Source organism: Cydia amplana, chromosome 15, assembly GCF_948474715.1.
Source record: "Cydia amplana chromosome 15, ilCydAmpl1.1, whole genome shotgun sequence".
NCBI classification, from domain to species: domain Eukaryota; kingdom Metazoa; phylum Arthropoda; class Insecta; order Lepidoptera; family Tortricidae; genus Cydia; species Cydia amplana.
In genome coordinates, this window is record NC_086083.1 from 10,727,294 (window position 1) to 10,746,438 (window position 19,145).

The following is a 19,145-nucleotide window of genomic DNA, read 5'->3' on the forward strand; positions in this document are numbered from 1 at the left end:
CTATCATATTAAATGACCTATTGTTCGCTGGAGCCCCAACTGAAAATAACAAAAACAAATGAAAGCGTTAGATTGGATTTGTTTACAGTAAACAATAAATTAATACAAGGTAATTAAGAGATTATACTTACTCTAACCATAAGAATACGAGTGATTGTGGATTTTGGCAACTGTTTGTAACCGTGTTTATTAAATTCGGGATTAGAAATATACAAATTTCTCTCTTGTTTATAGTTATTAAATACAGAAGTCATGAATGGACGTAGAAATATTTGTCGTAAATGTCAAACTCAAAACAACGGGGAGAATGGGGATAGAATTGAAGTTTATCTGTCAGATTTCGGGTTGCCATGAAATAAAAACGTTCCGTTTGTTTAAAACATTTTTATTACACTAAACTGTTGATTTTATTTTTTATTTTAACAATCATAAAATTCATAAAGTAGTTCCAATCATAATAGAAAATGCAAAACAATGTTCATTTTAAACACAGAATATACCGGCATCTTCTACAACAACATTGCAACTCTCAGCCACTTGTTCTGTGGGGACCTTGGCGGGTTTTTTCATTTGAGACTTTTTCCCCATCTTCTTTGCCAGCACTTTGACACTTCTCTTCAGCTGATTATCTCTATAAAAAGAAGTAAAATAAATTTACCATCATTACTATAAAACTCGAACAGATTACACGTACCTACTCGCACAACGTGTGTTTGATACGTTTGGTAGAAAAACCTTCAAGTGTCAAAGGCTGAGCTCGACATGTTTGTCTTAAGTTAAAATTATGTCGTTTTCTGAAATTTTAATTTATTTTATCTTTTATTTACGTGCAAATTTTTTATAAACATGATTTAATGGTAAAACATTTTACAAGGACGAAAGAGGTTTATGTTTATGCTTCGACATGGTGGAGGTGCAGGTTCATATCACAAAAAGTACCTACAAAGCCGCGTGAGTTAGTTGTACTTAATAAACTGGGTGTAAATTTTTAAATAATGTAAAAAAATATGACTTCCTTTTAAATATCCAAACATAAAATATTCCCTCCTATAATATTAGTAGGATTGGATTACCTTCCAAATAGCTCGCCACCAAACACACTTTGTAATTACATAGGTACTAAACGTTCCAGCATAAGTAAAAAATAATAATCTTACGTGTAATTAATCCTGCAACAGTAAATGCACGCAGTCAAAGTGCAGACGCTGGCACACGCGATGAAGAAAAAGGCGGCAACTATAACGCCCTTAAATATTCTGTCAGCCTCCGCCCGAATTTTAGCTGGAAAAAAATTAAGACAATATCGAAATATTTATTTATTTATTTTATATCCAAATGAATTAGCACTAGGAGGACCCGCAGAACATTTTTTAAATCGACTTGATTTGATATTCATTTGACTAAATCTCGCGTGCACTATAAGTATAAATACGAAACAGATTCACACGAGTAATCACAAGATTTTTAAAGTGATTCATAATATATATCTAGTCAAATCTAGTCTAACCAGCAAAATGCATATTAATAAGTTCCTCAAAGGAATGCTTTGAGAATATTTTACACATAGGTATGTATTTAATTACTAATGCCAGTCATTTATACATTTCCAGAGGGAGAATATTACAAGTCAAGTATGTACATAGCTCATCAACTCAATTCATATAATAAAATAAAATAAAATATATGAAAAATGAAATTTTGAGACCAGGAAAGATTTGTTTGAATATTAAAGTAAAAAAAATATATATACATGGATAAACAGGTACAACAACGTGCAACTGAGAGCATATGTAACGTACTTGCCATACCATCTTCCTCAGTAGACATATCATTATCTGTAAAAATTTAATTTTTTTACTATAAATTTCACACTGTTACTTAATATTAGGTATTACTGGCGTATTTTTCCATGAAGATTAATTCTCACCTTCCGTATTATATTTCTCCTTTAATGACAGGATTAACAATTGTACGTTTATTGTACATTCTTGAGTCGTTTTATTAAAACTAGTTGGGCTGTAAGAAATAAATTGTAAAAAGTCAGTTTTAGAGTTATTCATATAACACGCTTAGAGACAAACCAAAGAAAGTCTGCAGCGCTAGATTAAAAGTAGTTTTTAAAAATCAGTATGCGTCAACACCACAGAAAATGGATGAAATAGTCTTGATACTTGTGAAATTTCTACCATATTTACCGTCTATGAAAAAATTAAGCTGTATGCACAGCTTAATTTTTATGGTAAAATAAATTTCATTCCAACAATAGATGTCACTATTAATATGTAGACATATACTAATATTGATAAATAATATTGGGAGAATGTGACATTTGGCTTCATCAAAATTAATAAGCTTTTGTAATATCCGCGACGGCGGTAAATAGGTACAGATGGCCTACCGCGAACACCGAAGTTCTCAATATGCGAGCATCTTTCTCTTTTACTCCCATTAAGGCGTAATTAGATTGACAGAGAAATTGCCCGCAATTTGCGAACTAAAGTTTTCGGAAAAACTAAATAAACCATTAAAACAATAAACATATATTAAAAATTAATTTTAGCTTTAACGCCTTTAACTAGTAGGTACCCATGCCGTGAGCATAAGCATGGAGGTTGTGGGTTCGAGCTCAAAACCCGGCTAGTACCAATGAGTTTCTCGAAATGTTAGAGGAAGTTCATAAGTATGCCTATACCTATTAGGTGTGTTCAATTTGCTGTGAAACCTTTGTCTAAACCAATATTATATTATCTAAGTAGGTACATATGGTGAAGTATTAAGTTGTTTCATTCCACTTACCCGTCATCAACTCCAAATTTTGTAAACATTGTCGTTTTTCAGCTTGAATCGCCTCGTGCTGACTTTTTACAAGTGTAAAATTATTCGTCATGCGGAAAAGTAACTCCCGCACGCCGGTTTTGTAAGGTTTCACCATGTTTATTCCGTTCATCACAAAACACAATGAATATTTAAACGATTTTGACAAACACATACCATAGTGCATGACGTTTACTGACTGCTTAAAAAACATTGCCATATGTAGTTTTTTAATTCGATGTCAAATTATTGCGCTGCAGACTTTCTTTGGTTTGTCTCTAGCAACATTACAGTATGAAAGTTATCATAATACGTACATATTTTTATCACAACCGCATTTTTCCTTACAATCTGTGCCTATTGATGGGCAGTCACCGACATCATTACAAGTCGTCTAAAAACAAAAATAACAATACCTAATTAATACATACATGTTCAAAACACTATTGATATCACATTTATGTAAATTTATTGATAAAATAGAGTGCTTTGTAACGGCTTTACTACATGGCACCCAGTTTGCTAATTTACTACCACACAAAATAAAAGAAATGTTGATCTCAATAAATTTAATATACCTATTCTTTATTTTACTGTATTGAAATTTACAATTCTTTATTACTACTTACATTATTACTTTCAGCCGGTGACAACTCGGCAGCTGCAAAAAAACAAGTGTGTTTTTATATATTTATTAGGTATGTATATAAAAAGTGTTAAATAATATTTATAACTAATAGTAGCGGAGTTTATGCCACTTACACGTTAAAGTACACCAACCACTAATAAGAAATGCACAAAAAAAAATTTGACTACGACGACACATTATATGTTAAAATCCCGGCGTACAAATACTACAACAATAATGCTTCTTAGTCTTTAATGATATAACGCTAATTTATTTATAGCATAATAAACACTACACGTTCACACACTAATGTTTTGATAGGTATTTAATGACAAGTGATACACTTTGACACAAAACAGGCAAATTGAAACTAAGAGATGTTTTAAAAACACGCAGTATGAGACATTTTGCGAAATGTTTAGTTAGGTCGCTGAACGAGAGCAAGGGATTCAAGGAAACTAAAATAGACTGGCCTCGAATCATGCCGCTGATTGTTTGCACTGTGTTTGAACGTATAATTTAATATTTGAAACATTTCTTATTGTTGTTACAATACGAAATATAAATATTTTTAAGTTTCCATATCAAGACAACTGGATTAAACAATGGAGATTTGGACTTCTTCGGGCATGGTTTTACATCTGGCTATTTTTCCACTTTCTTTATTTTCTTTTCTTCCATCTTTATGCTTATTTCTGTCTTTTTGTTGTACTTGCATCTCTTTTTCTATTAATTTCAAGCTTCTCCTCAATTGATGATTCCTGACAGCAAAATTAGACAATCAACTTTATATATATTATCACAAGACAAAATGAAAATGTTAGAATGTAAATTGTTCACACTTACGAATATTGCACCCAATAACAATAAAAGCATCCTAAAAATAAACACACGCTTGCAAATCCCGCAAAAACTTTGCCCGCATTAATCACTCCTTGAAAAATAATCTCATTGTTCTTGCGTGTTTTTTCTGAAAGTAATTAAGTATGAGATAGGTAAATATAAGTAGGTATATGATCTTTTTTTAAACTTTCGCGTTTTGAACACATATTAACTCACAATTATAGACGGGTCTATCGCGAATTTTTTTTATTACCTACCTGTATTTACCGATGTTTCGACACAGGTTTCACTGGTCGTGGTCGCGGCTACCTAACCTGTAACCTGTGTCGATAAATGTGAGTTAATATATGATCTTATCCAATCAAAGAAGTTCATGTAAAATGCAATCACATTTGTTTACCTGCAACAACGGCTCCTAATCTATTATTTAAAACTCTAAATGACAGTAACAATCCAATCAAGTTCAATTCGCAAGTTCCAGTGGTACTGTTAAAACGATAAGGGCTGAAACAAGGCAATTAAAAAAACGTCAGGCATAAGTATGTTATCACATGTTGCACCTTTTCAGCGTAAACCACAAAATAACTTAAATAACTGTGGCGTAAAAAATACTTGCATGGATTTGTTGCTATCACATTTTTCTTCGAAGGGTATTGTATCACTGTAATAACACTCTATTTCATCGCACCACCAGTGCACTGAAGGCTGAAAATAACGATAAATAAAAGCCTAAGCAGTCCGTATTTAATTAAAGGATACCACATTTCGAATGCACCTATGATGGTAACGTTTACCTTATCCGTTACCCCTTCCGTCACTGTATAGAAAAAAAACAAAAGTCAGTAAGTTTAATATCATATGCATACTTTTACTTCAGAATAAATGTTAATTTGAGAAACTTACGTATGACATAGGTCCAAAAACATATAAATACACCTTTCCTCATCGTCGGATTTACAAATACATAAATAAATACGAAGTAAAAAAGCAATGGGTATTTTGTTTTTATTAACACGACTTACTCCCGAATGAGTAGATCACACAATAACTTGAGAGGAAACATTATGAACTAAAACTGCGGATATGCATGTTTAACTTCTATGATCAACATAAATTGAACCAATTTAAGAATCAGTTTGCTTGCTGTTTGGACTATACCTCTTGCGTCGAATGATGATCCTTATGACAGTTCCTAAAACTTCCTAAAAGTAGCTTTTGGTTGGACATAATTTGCAGAATGCCAGATGTGACTTGGCGCTAAAGTTCTGACAAAAATCTAATCTAAATCGATGTAAAAAACATGAATATGGTTATTTTGAACAATGACAAAACGAAATAAAGTAAAACGGAACGTATTACTTGACTTGAGTAATTTTTTTAGCCGGCAACAAGAGAATATTCATAAAAATGTCAAAGTTTTTTTAGAATAAATGCAAATTAATTATGCATTATTTTATAATTATAGAAAATAATAATTATAATTATCTAGGTATTCTACATAAACTTATACCACTATTGCCACTTCACAGCATTTAACTGTGACAACCTTATATCTCTTTCTATCGCACGTGAACAGGTGAGTTAGCTGTACTTGATTGGAATGGAAGTAGGGATAGTCTGTCGTGGCAGCATGGCAACGTAGGTAGACCGTTTCACTAACTCAAGTCAAAAAACCAGTTTATTTACCGACAATATCCGTGGAGTGTCGCTTCGCAAGCGTACACAAAACGCAGAGCTTTTTCGAAACTATTTATTGCCGTTCGTGTGTCCTTATCAGAAATTAGTTTTAAGGCGTTTATATTCAAAGTTGTAATAAAAGTATTGTAACTTTAATTCAAACTAGTGTCGTTTATAAATTTAAAAGTAGTAGTGATAGGTGTGTCGCAGCGTGAATTTTGAATCGTGAGTTAATTTGTGTGCACTCACGTGAAAATACAGGTGTTTAGTTGCATGTGCAGTTCAAACGTGTAAAAAAGAGATGTTGATAGATTGCGGAACACATCTTCAGTTCGATTGCATACATCAGTGAACTTGGTGTGACGAATTATTTGCGGACTTTATTGAAAACGTGAGTAAAAGTAACTATCAAATAACTGTATTTTATAGCGTATAATGCTGTTCTTAATGAGGGAGCATTAGCGGATTTTTGTTCGGTGAATTCTTGTGAGATTTTAATTGGAATTGGTTGTCTTATTAAGTTTTCCAATAGGATATTTTGACAACAAACGGGTTGTTTTGTTTAAGATTGCGTCAGTGATATAGTGGATGTTTTGATTTCAGCATTCCTGTGTATATTGTCTGGTCCAGCCTCTATTTAAATTTCATTAAATTATTCGTGCCTTATTTATTTTGGAATTATAATTTAAAACCACTGTTCTATTATGCTATAGAAGTCAAAAAAACAAAAGTCGGCACTGCAAATATTTTGTTTTTATTTATTTTCCCTACACGGTAATTAAAATTAAGGACAAAAATGAATGTTATACAAATTGAAATAAATGAAAGAGAAAAAATTTACAAGTTATAATTTTGGGGCTTGTTACATTACATTTTAGACAGCATGTAAATTTATCCTGCACTAGAAAATTGAGTAGCAGACAGTTAATATAGTAATATTAATTATGTAAGATGCTTGCTGCAACATTCATGCCATCAGGTTTAATGTAGCTAAAATCAGATCTGCGGCACAATGTTTTTTTTTGCAAAAGGATGTATTATTTCATATTTGATGATTTATAAACTATACGCCATACATTTTTTACACACAATTTTGTTTTTCTAGTTATTTGCCATAGGCCATAGGTATCATTTAAGTTGCAAACGCCCGGCAAAGTGCTTTTTAGTACAAAGAAATTAGTTTGTATGGATTGCTCTAACAAATATAAAACAGGATCCCTGAGTAGGCTCCATAGAAATAACAGGGAAACTGATACCAGCTATTTATTGCCTAATGTCCTACAAACTCCAAACTCAAATGTTTATAACTTAAGCCCCATTAGGGAGATCAAGAACTTGCATGCGATCCTAGATGTCTGTAGTTGGTTGAGCCTCTGGTGATACTCTGTAGTTAGCAATGTACCGTATTGCATACAAGTTAGGCGCCATGTGAATGATGCTTTAAACTGTCTTTTTGCTCGCAGATGTCGGCAAACCCTAATCTGCACCAGACCGTGTTCAACAATTCCTGATGTTCTGGTGTGAGATCGGCTGAGATGCAGCCATGGCGAGCGGCAAGGCTATGTATTCTATAGCCGTTGTTGTGTTCGGCTTCATATGTTTTGTGGTTGGTGCCATAGCGGTGGGCCTGCCAACATGGGGCTATTATTACAGTTGTAAGTATGATAATTAATAATTATACTTGGTCAACCAGATCTTGACAGTAGAAAAAGGCGGCAAATTTGAAATATCGTCCCATATAAAATTTGAATTTCGCGCCTTTTTTTACTGACAAGATTTGGTTGACCAGCTATAACATGGTCATTACCACATCAAATATACTGAGGCTTTCTGACTATTGGACCTTTCAATTGATCACTCTATAAAAACATAGACATACTATTCATTCTACTTTTTTTCCTAAAATTTTTTTTTAATAAATATGATGTAGTTTTTTGACAGAATCACTAGTTATATTAGATTGTATTTTTTTATTATTATTTTAAAAATGTATGGACGTTTTATATAATTATAAAAAGTATCTAGCAAAATTCTAGAGTGTATAGTTTTTTGTAGAATGGTCCTTATGGTACAAAAAAGGTGAAGTAATAATATCCTAATCTGATACAAGGTGTTTTGTGACTAAAGGTGTTCTTACCAATAACTAGTACCTATAATGCTTTCACATACCTATTTAACTTTAAATGGATGTCGGAAATGAGAGTGTTAAGAATTATTAATTAATTAGTAATCATTCTTATTAATTTACGGGAAATACAACCTTAGTGACATGTTCATGGCATAATTATTTCAATATGAATGTGCCAGAACATAAGATCTGTATAAATTCAAGGTTTTAAGTTGCATATTCCTGTGAAGCATTGTCACTAAGGTCTTTAGTCCCTGAGACTTAGTACATTTTAAAGATTAGTGTAACTAATTTGTATGTGTTTAGTTAATTATGCACAGCTGAATCATTTTATTTTGCTGATTTTTAGTGAAAAAAGTGATACCTTTCGTTATTATTATGTACTAGGTATTTACTCTAGCTCTTGCACACATAACAATACAGATACACTACTAGAAATTTAAAAATACACATTGATTGGTTACATAAAATATTTTAAAATTGGTCATTATCATTATTTTTCATTGAGTCAACACTTTCATGGGTTATTAATTAATTTCATCAAATTCTTGCAGGTTGAATATTTAATACTATGTGTGGCTTTCCATTAAAGAAGGGTCCTTATGCTTCATCTGCAATAAGGACGTTTCTATCAGAATTTCTGTTGGAATTTCAGATGGAAACGTTCTTATTGCACTTAAAGCATAAGGACCCTTCTGTGTGGAAAGCCACATATACCTTTGTTTTAATTATTTATTTGACTTACCCATGGGACATACTTAGAATATCGTGCGTATTTTTATTGAATCATTGCATTAAAATTGCATTTAGGAAACAAAACCTAAGCTCCGATCCAATACACACTAGAGTCTGGCTAATTAAAGTTGAGACTGAGATTTATTTAAAACTTTTTATATGGCAACTTTTTTTCCTATCAAATAAGCTGTCAGTTTCAAGCTATCATTTAATTTCATAGTAATTTTATTGCCAGGTGCGGTTTTTATTGAAATTCCCGCGTTTGTTTCGTGCCACGACTCGCTGGTCAGACTCTATTAACATCAACATACATGATTAGTTCTGATAATGGCCAAACACTTGTAAATATGTAAATTATAATTGGTACTATTAGCCGCACAACTAGATCGACACTAATTCTTTCAGATGATTCTGGCATAGATATCGCATTGCAGTGGCACTCTTGTAAGTACACCCCCTTTAATAGAAGCATGATCTAAACCTATGTCAAACTGCCCACAATGTTGGTCGTCAAACACAGATGTCTCTACTAGATCTAGATATAAATAAACGGACCGTGAAATCACCAGACTACGCGTACGCTGCAAAAGAGACACCACGGCCAATATTTACGAATGTTTGACTAAAATGTTGACGCTCGACAAAGAGCAAGGAGGAAGGTGGTGGGTGCACGGCTTAAATAAGTTTATTTCACATACGACGAGAATCTCCCGAGAATTTAATTTTTAGTTAGGTATATCAAGTTTTTTATCTTCTACCATCTAACTATGTATAAACAACTAATCGTTTCCCACATAATATGGTATTTTATTTTTAATTCTTAGTTCTCGTAAGGTTCTCGCATTCTGCATGAAGGTGTTAGCTCCGCGCTAATTGAAGGCACATATAAGTACTTGTGTTATTTTCTTGAAATTATAATTTGACCAAATTAATGAACGTCTTGTGACCTAAGTAAACCTTACTCATAGCACAGAATAAATAATAGTACTAAGTACAGAAGACTCACTCTCTAACAAAACGCGTCTGTTACGATCAGCACAGATATGGCCGCTAGGTGGCGACAGCGCTACGCGCGGCTTATGGCTCTCCCCAAAATTGGGGCCGAACGGATGTACTTTTAGCTACCTGTAGCAAAGCGACGAAATCGCGGAGTGAGACACGCCTGCTCTTAGGTATAAAAGTGATTCTAAGTTCTATTCTAAACATGTAAACTTGTTGATATTATTTCTACGTAGGTGTCTTCAGCGTGCATGCACATAATGCAGCATGTCATGTTACCTAACGATCGTCATTATATTCGATTGTTTACCGTGACTTGTCATTAAACGTAAAGCAGTGTCCACCTTGACACGCCTTGGTTCGTTTATACCTCGACTGTTTTAGTAAGCAGGATTATTTGCGAAACAAGTTTTTGATTTTAACCGGTGAACTCCGTCGGCGATGTATTCCATATTAGGCTCAATATCACGGCCGTGTACAAGGCCTATTTTCTTTGGAAACATCTTTGACAAAGTAAATTGCTATAAATTTCATCAATGTGTTTTCGTGGTAGTAGTTCGGGACCTCTACCTACCAGGCTACCAAAGATGTCATCAAAATGTCGAAGCTTTTCGTCAAATCTCCAAAGAACGGGAGACAAAAACGCTCTGATATTGACCCAGCCATACCTAATACAAAAATATGGACATGTAAAAAAAAGTGAAACGAAAAAAGGTCATTAGATAGCTACCAGAAAGGGGTATAAACCAAGCTATTTGATACTCGAGGCAGACGTTCTTTTCATTGTAAATTTCCGTTTGAATAATTTTGTTAAAGGGTGCTAGAAGCCTTATAAGACAAACTGTTGTGAAACTGCTCATCGGATACCATACATAAACAATAACATATTTAAAGTTTGATGAAGAGAATGCCAAATGTTCTTTTTAACTGTTTAAAAGGTTGGTGCTTTAATAGTACACCTATACATATAATAGGGAGGCAGATACGGGCAAAATAAAATTGTTAACGTGAGTCGACAGAATCTTCTAAGACTAGGGTTTACACTGTGTAATACATCCCGGGTTACACACAGTATTTTTTCAGCAAGTGTAATTAAAATATTTATTCGAAAAGCCTAATTAGAAAGCAATATGTATTATATATTAGGTAGAGTTTTTACTGTGTGTTAAGCTGTAAACGGTTACTCATTATACTCGGAAAACTTCGTGAAATCCCATATTTGCACTCGTCTCTAGCTGATCTTTGCGATCATTTGGTCAGTGGTAATATTCCCTGAACCATACCATACGCTACGTCTAATGATTCTAATGGTATTTTACACCTCCTGCTGCGAGGCGAGCTGAAATACGAATTGCCATGCTATCGGAGATAAAATAGTCATTATTTTTATCGCATGGCCGGTAATGAAACGCCTTTCTATTTTAATGAAACGTGAAAATTCCATTACCATCTCAGTTTTGCTAAGACGGACATTTTAAAGACGATTCTCAAAATACTTAAGCTTAAAGGCTTCGTCACACAGGCGCGTTTTCTGGGCAGGGCGTGAGCGGGGCGCGCTGCTATTACATATAAAACGCTCACGCCAAGAATTGAAAACATACTTATTTTTATGTTAAATGCACTCTTGATCTCTGTAACAATGCACAATCCTTTTTCATTTAGTAATTGAAAAAAAAACATTATTTGTAGGAATCATAATGCACTAAGTACATACCGGTATAGTATGGAGTTAAGTCGCTATTAAATAGTGATTTTTCGTGATAGAGGCTGGGCGTTGAGAAGCGTGGGTAAAATTACTTTGCCACCTTCAAGTGTGCTTGTAAAAACCGGTCAAATGATGTCGAAGAAGTAACTTTATAATGTGGTATACCAGTGGTAGAAAAAGGCGAAGCGTTTTACATTTAGTTAGATAAGTAAGTAACAAAAGTTACTGGTAAAAATGGGTAAAATCTGCGTAAAACGAGCTCTGGGGTCCCGTTGTTTCCCATAAAGTTTTAAGTCATAATGTATTGTTTGTCATATTATCATTAGTCATAAAACTGAAACCGTTAACATTTCAGGATTTTCGTTAGGTTATCCTTTAGATAGGTTAGGTTAGGTTTGTTTTATGGCAATCCTGAAAAGTGACGCGGTTCTGAACCAAATGAATTATGACTAACGAAAATGCGGGCAAACAATACATTATGGCTTAAAACTATTTGGGAAACAATAGAGTCCCACTTCAATAAGATATTTGTATTAATATTTATTTCTACTGTCTTGGGGGCAGGGCTAAAACTAAAATCATCTACGCAAACACTTCGCACTCACTACATGCCCGACGGATGTCACTTTCCAGCCAAGTTTTCTCCCCATCACACACCGTATGAATGAATTAATTTAAAACCAGTGAGAAACGTGTCTGTACATTGTATTTAAATAAAAAGTGACCTGCACTGATGTTAGTGCCCTCGGGCGGAAAGTAGGTCAAATCACGACGGCGTAAGTCTAAGCTGGTATTTAGCTTTTTACTTAGGTCTATACTATTTTTCAAACTCGATGGGTACGCTGACAGGTTTCAATACACTTTGCGAGATTTGGCATTTTTTGGTTGTAATTTATATGGAGATGACACCTGAGATTTTGCGCATAATACCTACACATTTCAAAATAATCAGAATCATTACTCCTGGGCTGGCCTCAATTAATATACTTACGCACAATGTGCATTTAAAGTAACTCAAGTTGTCAATGAAAAAATAACCACATCTAACAATATTGCCGCCTATTAGCCTTACTTAATAATTATCTAGTTTTACATTGGCAAATCTATGTTAATCAAATCTATTAAAAGTTAGAAATAATCCACATATAGCTATGAACATAAAAACAACATAATCAAAAGCTTCCAAACAATGATATCATTGACCCTAATGTGTATAAGTTTAGGCTATATATATGTACCTACTTTTTGCAGCCAACAACTTACTTTGACACGATTGTAATAACGAACCCGATCGATTTGTCTCGATCATCAAACAAGTTTGATCGCATTGTCATTGAAGTTACGTTATGCTTAATTTCTATTCATTTTAAACACCGGGAACCAAACGACAGTTCTCGTCAGACAATCTCGTCGAAATTGCATAAAATAAAAGTGACTATTAACTTATACTGCAGTGAAGTGCCCTCGCGTCGTAACTAGGGCAAACCGCGCGATACACGGTGTACTGTTACTTACCTTTCTAGACCCTAAGACAAGTCGAAACGAAACCAGAGTAGTGATGATTATAGAGTAGCCCATCTTCGAGCAAAGATACACGTCAGGCCGCGCGCGAAAAACAAGAGACGATTCACACTAAGAGTCTTGTTTAAAAAAACTAATAGCTAGCTAGAGATAAAGATACAATTTTAAAAGGTTCGAAATATCTCTCGTTATATTTTTGCTTTAGCCGCGGTCTAGTCATGTAGTGGCTCTTCGGAGGATGTCAGGGAGACTGGTGAGCAAAAGATAATATAGAGAAATCACCCCATTCAGGTTTCGTTGCTCTCAAAATGATATACCTTTTTACGGGGCTAGCATAGTACTCCGTCCAAAACGTGGATTAGTAGCGAAGTGCTATTGCTTCAGTGGAGACTTATCGCCGAACGTATTTTTTAGGGTTCCGTACCCAAAGGGTAAAAAACGGGACCCTATTACTAAGACTTCGCTGTCCGTCCGTACGTCCGTCCTTCTGTCACCAGGCTGTATCGCATGAACCGCGATAGAACAAATGATGTATCTCTGTTGCCGCTGTATTATAACAACAAATACTAAAAATAAAATAAATATTTAAGGGGGGGCTCCCATACAACAAACACGATTTTTTTGCTCTATTTTTTGTTGATGGTGCGGAACCCTCCGTGCGCGAGTCCGACTCGCACTTGGCCGGTTTTTTTAATATTCTGAGATGGGTTACTGTACATGACGAGAGAGAGAACATTAGCGCAATCGCGAACTGGATGTTTTATTTGAACCACGTTTTATGGGCTGTAAAAGTGGTACCCTGCTGTTTTTCTAACCCCTCGTTAACGGAGTACCTTTTGTATTTGAAGTTATATTCCCATGGAAGTTTATTTTATGTTCAAGTTTATATTCTTCCGCATTAGAAAGAAATATGAAGGCATTTGACACCTATATATACTTAGTAAATAAAGATAAAGCTGAAAGTACAGTTGACTCAAGATCAAGACAGTCCAATTTGAACCGTTGCGAATAACGGTCAAATTTCTTGGCTTATGATTTGGTCATGAATACAAACGGAAAAAAACAAAAATTGACTCTTGAGCGTAATTTCTAGTAATGAATTAGATTGCCCAAAACCGGTCCCGACGTAGTTTTTCGGATGTGAATATTGTGGACATTTGTAGCACCAATCAGAACTGAAAAGGCAGAACACTAAATTTGCAATAAGACCGTCTTTCACTACCTTTGTTTGAGTACATAGTCTCTTTCCGAATTTATTTTATTTTGTTGTAACTAACAACTATGTACAGTCTGAAATAAACGTTTTTTTAAATAAATAATATTTGCTTACCTACTTAAATATTTGTATTCATTCATAAATAACTTATTTGCATGTTTTTCATTTAGAAATAACGTAAATATCTATAAACTATTGCATTTAATTGTCCCCAAGCACAAGATATCCGACCACAACTGTGATAGAACCAGCACAATTTGCATGAAAATCACGAATCTCATTAAAATTCTTCAAATTCTACAATCAACCGTGTATTTAATTGAGCAATTATATATTATCTTATTATCTAGTTATTAAACATGTCTGCAATTACGTATTCCAATTAGAAGCATTAAAAAAACCATAACCAAGCGAAATGCGCTTAAGTAGTTTAGTGTCAAAAGACCTTATAAGCGCCTTGGTTTAAGGTCGTTTTTGCTTGAGTTTCTTAGTGTCATCTTTGTGCTGATGTTAGTAACCTTAATATAGTCATAAGTGCCTTGGTGGTGAGGTCGTTTTTTGAATGTACTGTCTCTATTATCCAAAGCACGATGCATTTTTAACATGGCACGCCCGCCGCCCCGCCAAACGGGTTATTGACCTTAGACCTTTGTCACAGAACTTGTAGCTTATGGCTTCGACTGGCTCTTTTACCGACTGCTGATGAAGAGGGTAATGTTTTCCGTATATTTGCTAGTAAATATGAATTATTTCAGACAGCAGCAAAAGTAGATAAGTGGAAAAGGTGGTCAAATTGATATTTACTCGCTCTTACTCCCTTTATTACAGTATTAGGTACCTAAATTATGCTCATATCCCAGCTAAGAACATCTTAGACGCTCGGTAACTTTTGCAGCTTTTGTACCAACATACATTCGATTCATTGCAATAGGATTAACATAAGATTATAAGTATACCAGTTTTAAAATTCCTTGTAACATTAACTCATTCGTAACTTAAAAATATAGGATTACGAATTTAACTCGTAGAATACAATGGAGCATCGTCTTTAAAAAGGCGGTCAAAGAAATCAATACCTATTTATTTTCAAATCTCTTTACTGCATCACTGCCTGATACGGCATAATGACGTTTAAACGCTTTCCAATAAGCCTTCTGTTTAAGAAAGATATCATTATCTTTTTTTGTTGATTGAGCACAATAAAGGTATCAAATATGTATAATTTCTTAAAGTCTTACGCTCTTTTATCATTAATGGAATCGTGATTCTAGATCTAGATACGACAGTTCATTGTTACGCCTACACTAATAAAACCGGTTCTGCACGTCATTTGGAATGTTTTGATTACTGGCATTCGCTAGATGCGAGATATTTAAGAGCGAGTACATGCCAATTACATATAGCACAATACTTACGTATTAACAATGAATACGTAAGTATTGTGCTATATGTAAAAATCAAGTCATCAGAGACCTTTCAAACTAAAGACAGTCAATTTGTTTACAGTTAGTCGACTCCAAAGTCCAAACTTTTTGACCCGCAAGCCGGGTCAGGCTTCCGATTTCTTTTTGCGGCACGGACTTTATGGAACTAGCCTCTTTACGCGAATAGCGGTTTGAAGATCCCTGCTCCCTGATTATTTGTTTTACTCTTTTGTTATAAACCTGTAGAAATCAGAGTATTTTCTTAAGTTGTGTACAGAATTTTAAAAAAAACTTTTATGGTCGCGATCGTTTTATCAGGTAGGTAAATAGAAGTTAATACTGCATTTCGTACTCCCATCCTATAACATTTCATTTATTAACACAACTTCCAATATCCTCTTGCCACAATACAAAAGATAGCTCATTAATTCAGGGTTAACATACCATCCTCAACACTAAACTGATGATACGTAGACCTTATTGCAACGTATTAAAGTGTGTAATGGTTACCTCAGTACGAGCAAATATTTTGCGTGGGAGCCTCACGGATCGAGTCCTAAATACACGAGCAAAGGTACAATGCACTGAGGAACCAAAAAAACTCAAGATTCATACAGCGACAGTGAAACGTGCTTTGAGTTTCGTACATTTGCGTTTTAGGTGCAATCAAAATGGCAACTACGTTTGAAATGGCAGTTTTTTCACTGGTATCACAGCTTAATTTAGTTTTTACTAGACTGAATACGCAAGGAAGATGATGATCGATGAAAATTGAATGTTTATAAACATTGCGGATTCCAAAACACGAATGAAAATGGCATCCGAAGCTTCACTCTAAACTAAAACTCTAAAGGTGACGTTCGGATGTCAACTGACATTACTGTTGCGGCGTCGTTGTTGTCGCCGCTGTATATGTGAATTTCCTTGATAAAATGAGTGACGTTCGCCGCCGCATTCCCGCCCCGATTATGACGTTCATTCAGTCTTCCGTCACTCATTTTATAGGAAATTGACAGATTGTTGCCACAGGGACAAGACGCCGCAACAGCAATGCAGCTGCAGCTGACATCCGACTATCCCGGACGTCACCTTTAGTATAGTTATTTGTACAACAAGAGATCAAAGTTTGATATTTCTTCGAGTGCTTATTTTGAGTCCCGTGCAAGCGAAAGATTCTATACTAGAATCTAATTTAGAATCTTGAGCGTAGTAAGGGACTCAAAAGCGCACGAGATGTAAATAACTTTGATCTCGTGTAGTTCACAAAACTTTTCACCTCAGCAGTGAGAACATATTAGAGAACCCGAAAAATGTATTCCTTCTTCATCACTTACCTCTATTCACTCATGTTTTCTTAAGATATACCAACAATTAAGTTTTTACCTATACAGCTCGAACAAGGGTACTTTGCTACTTAAAAACAGTGAGCAAAATCGCATTTTGCTCACTCAGTGAGCAAAATCGCATTTTGCTCATTTGATCTCACTCAGTGAGCAAAATGCGATTTTGCTCACTGTTTTTAAGTAGCAAAGTACCCTTGTTCGAGCTGCTGAGGTGAAAAATATATTATTACTAAATAAAAGGTATGCTTTGCCGAAGAACCCTAAACCGGATGGAACTGCTTATCTCTCTCATCTGAACCTTCGTAAACCAAATCCACCTGGTTATGTTATCTCGGACGGATCCAAACTTCTCTCTCACAGTTCTATAATAGAGTAACTGTTGTTGATGTTTGCCAACGCGTATCGAGCCATCAATGGACAACATGACAATGCCATTTTTTGTGAGTGACATCAGAGACGAGTTATTAATAAAGGCTACTTATCTGTGGTAGGCACATTCATTGTCACCCAGCCAAACAAGACATCCGCGCCACGTCACAAATTTTTTTTCGTCATATAAAGCTGTAGTACCAGGATCCCGAGTATCGGGTCGTCCGGCCTGGGAACGAAATCATAAAATACCCGATAGTCGGGTTTTCGACACTGAATGTGTTAACTCTGGCACCGAAATTGTAGAGCGCTATAGACATGTTATTAGATTATACTCGTAGACGCAGACTATAGACAAATACATGCATCAGGTCGCGGCGCCTAAGTGCCTAATCGGCTAGTCGCCTTAGGCCATGGCGGGGCCCCAAAGCATTACCGGTTTGCGCTAGATAGGCAGGGTGAAGCTGTTTGGTTTTGGTATTGAGTTTACCATAGTTTCTCTGGCGGTTACGGAAACGGAACCCTGCAGTGGCATGTGACATGACTGACACGACCTACATAAGTCCGACGTGATCTTGGCTGGTTTTTATTGTTAAGTATTTAAGTAAAAACATGTCTAAACTGATACATATTTGACTTTCAAGTGAGGGACCAACTATATTTCCATATACAATTTGGATTCTTCGGCATTGCGAATTCTCCGTGGAATACAGCTTTGACCTCCGCTTAAATTTACGCCTATTGAATATGTAATGTAAGTATACTGGGTCAACCTAATCTTGTCAGTACTTAAATAGGAATAAAAAAAATTATACTCATCCTTTCTTTTGGGGGCTAGTACTAGTGTAAGACAAAGAAAGTATGATTCTCTCTGTCTATGTTTGAAATCAAACAGACCTTTGACACACTATAAGCTTCATGTACCTATATTTTTTTATCTATGTATAGAGTGAGCACTAAGCTTACTTATTTCTCGATGCCCTTGCGTAATGAAGCTGCTTTATCTCTAAGGAGCGTAGCTCTGCCAGGAATTTAACAGTCCTTATTAATCACACGTCTGTACTGCCAGCCATTGACCTTAGATGCCTCGCAATACGAAGGTCCAGCTTTTTTTATTTATGCCTTTTTGTTCCGTAGTTAGATGGCGTCTTCATTGTTCGCGACATTGATGCCAAATGAACTGTCAAGTCTGACAATTTGTTATGTTTTGTTAAGCACGGTGACGTTATGCACTTTTGATTACAACTGCAGAATTACTGTTGTTGATTTATCACAATTTCACTTACTCTGTCTACATATCACTACATAGTATAAAACAGTCGCTTCCCGCTGTCTGAAGGCCTACCGCGAACCACGTTCGACGTATTGCCTCTCTGTCGCACTTGTAAATTCGTACGTAAGTGTGACAGGGAGGCATCACGTCGAACGTGGTTCGCGGTAGCCCCTCTATATGCTTAGATCGTTAAAACTACGCAACGGATTTTGATGCGGTTTTTTTAATAGATAGAGTGATTCAAGAGGAAGGTTTATGTATAATTTGTTAACCCGTGCGAAGCCGGGGGCGGGTCGCTAGTACATATATATTTCAGTACCACTTACGCTGGGTTAATGTCCACGTCTCGCTTCCGTTACGCTTAAATAATACTTGAAACTTGAATAATGTTAACGTACATGTACAAACATGGCTTACATTAGTCAACATAAAATATAAATTACCTACTTAATTTCTAGCTGTTACTATCA

At 35.2% G+C, this 19,145-nt stretch overlaps 2 protein-coding genes and 2 long non-coding RNA genes across 4 annotated transcripts in view; 1 reads left to right on the forward strand and 3 right to left on the reverse strand.

Moving 5' to 3' along the window:
* Positions 1-441: 441 nt before the first annotated feature.
* On the reverse strand, positions 442-3,497 carry LOC134654734 (uncharacterized; the record flags this gene model as incomplete). Its single annotated transcript, XM_063510206.1, has 5 exons — positions 442-631; positions 1,158-1,281; positions 1,928-2,016; positions 3,132-3,208; positions 3,444-3,497. Coding segments are annotated over 5 exons (492 nt in total), but the record flags the coding sequence as incomplete, so codon positions are not given.
* Positions 3,498-4,041: 544 nt separating this feature from the next.
* On the reverse strand, positions 4,042-4,802 carry LOC134654871 (uncharacterized). The gene is made up of 3 exons (XR_010097379.1): positions 4,686-4,802; positions 4,289-4,412; positions 4,042-4,203 (listed from the first exon to the last, which is right to left on the reverse strand). It is a non-coding gene; the product is annotated as an uncharacterized LOC134654871 (long non-coding RNA).
* Positions 4,803-4,901: 99 nt separating this feature from the next.
* On the reverse strand, positions 4,902-5,341 carry LOC134654434 (uncharacterized). The gene is made up of 3 exons (XR_010097331.1): positions 5,189-5,341; positions 5,080-5,102; positions 4,902-4,990 (listed from the first exon to the last, which is right to left on the reverse strand). It is a non-coding gene; the product is annotated as an uncharacterized LOC134654434 (long non-coding RNA).
* A 524-nt stretch (positions 5,342-5,865) lies between these two features.
* Positions 5,866-19,145, forward strand: part of LOC134654600 (uncharacterized) — a 62,077-nt gene continuing 48,797 nt past the window's right edge. The window contains exons 1-3 of the mRNA XM_063510069.1: positions 5,866-6,353; positions 7,426-7,617; positions 9,231-9,269. Coding sequence (XP_063366139.1) covers positions 7,506-7,617; positions 9,231-9,269 — 151 coding nt within the window. The 5' untranslated portion in view covers positions 5,866-6,353; positions 7,426-7,505. The remainder of the gene's footprint in view (positions 6,354-7,425; positions 7,618-9,230; positions 9,270-19,145) is intronic.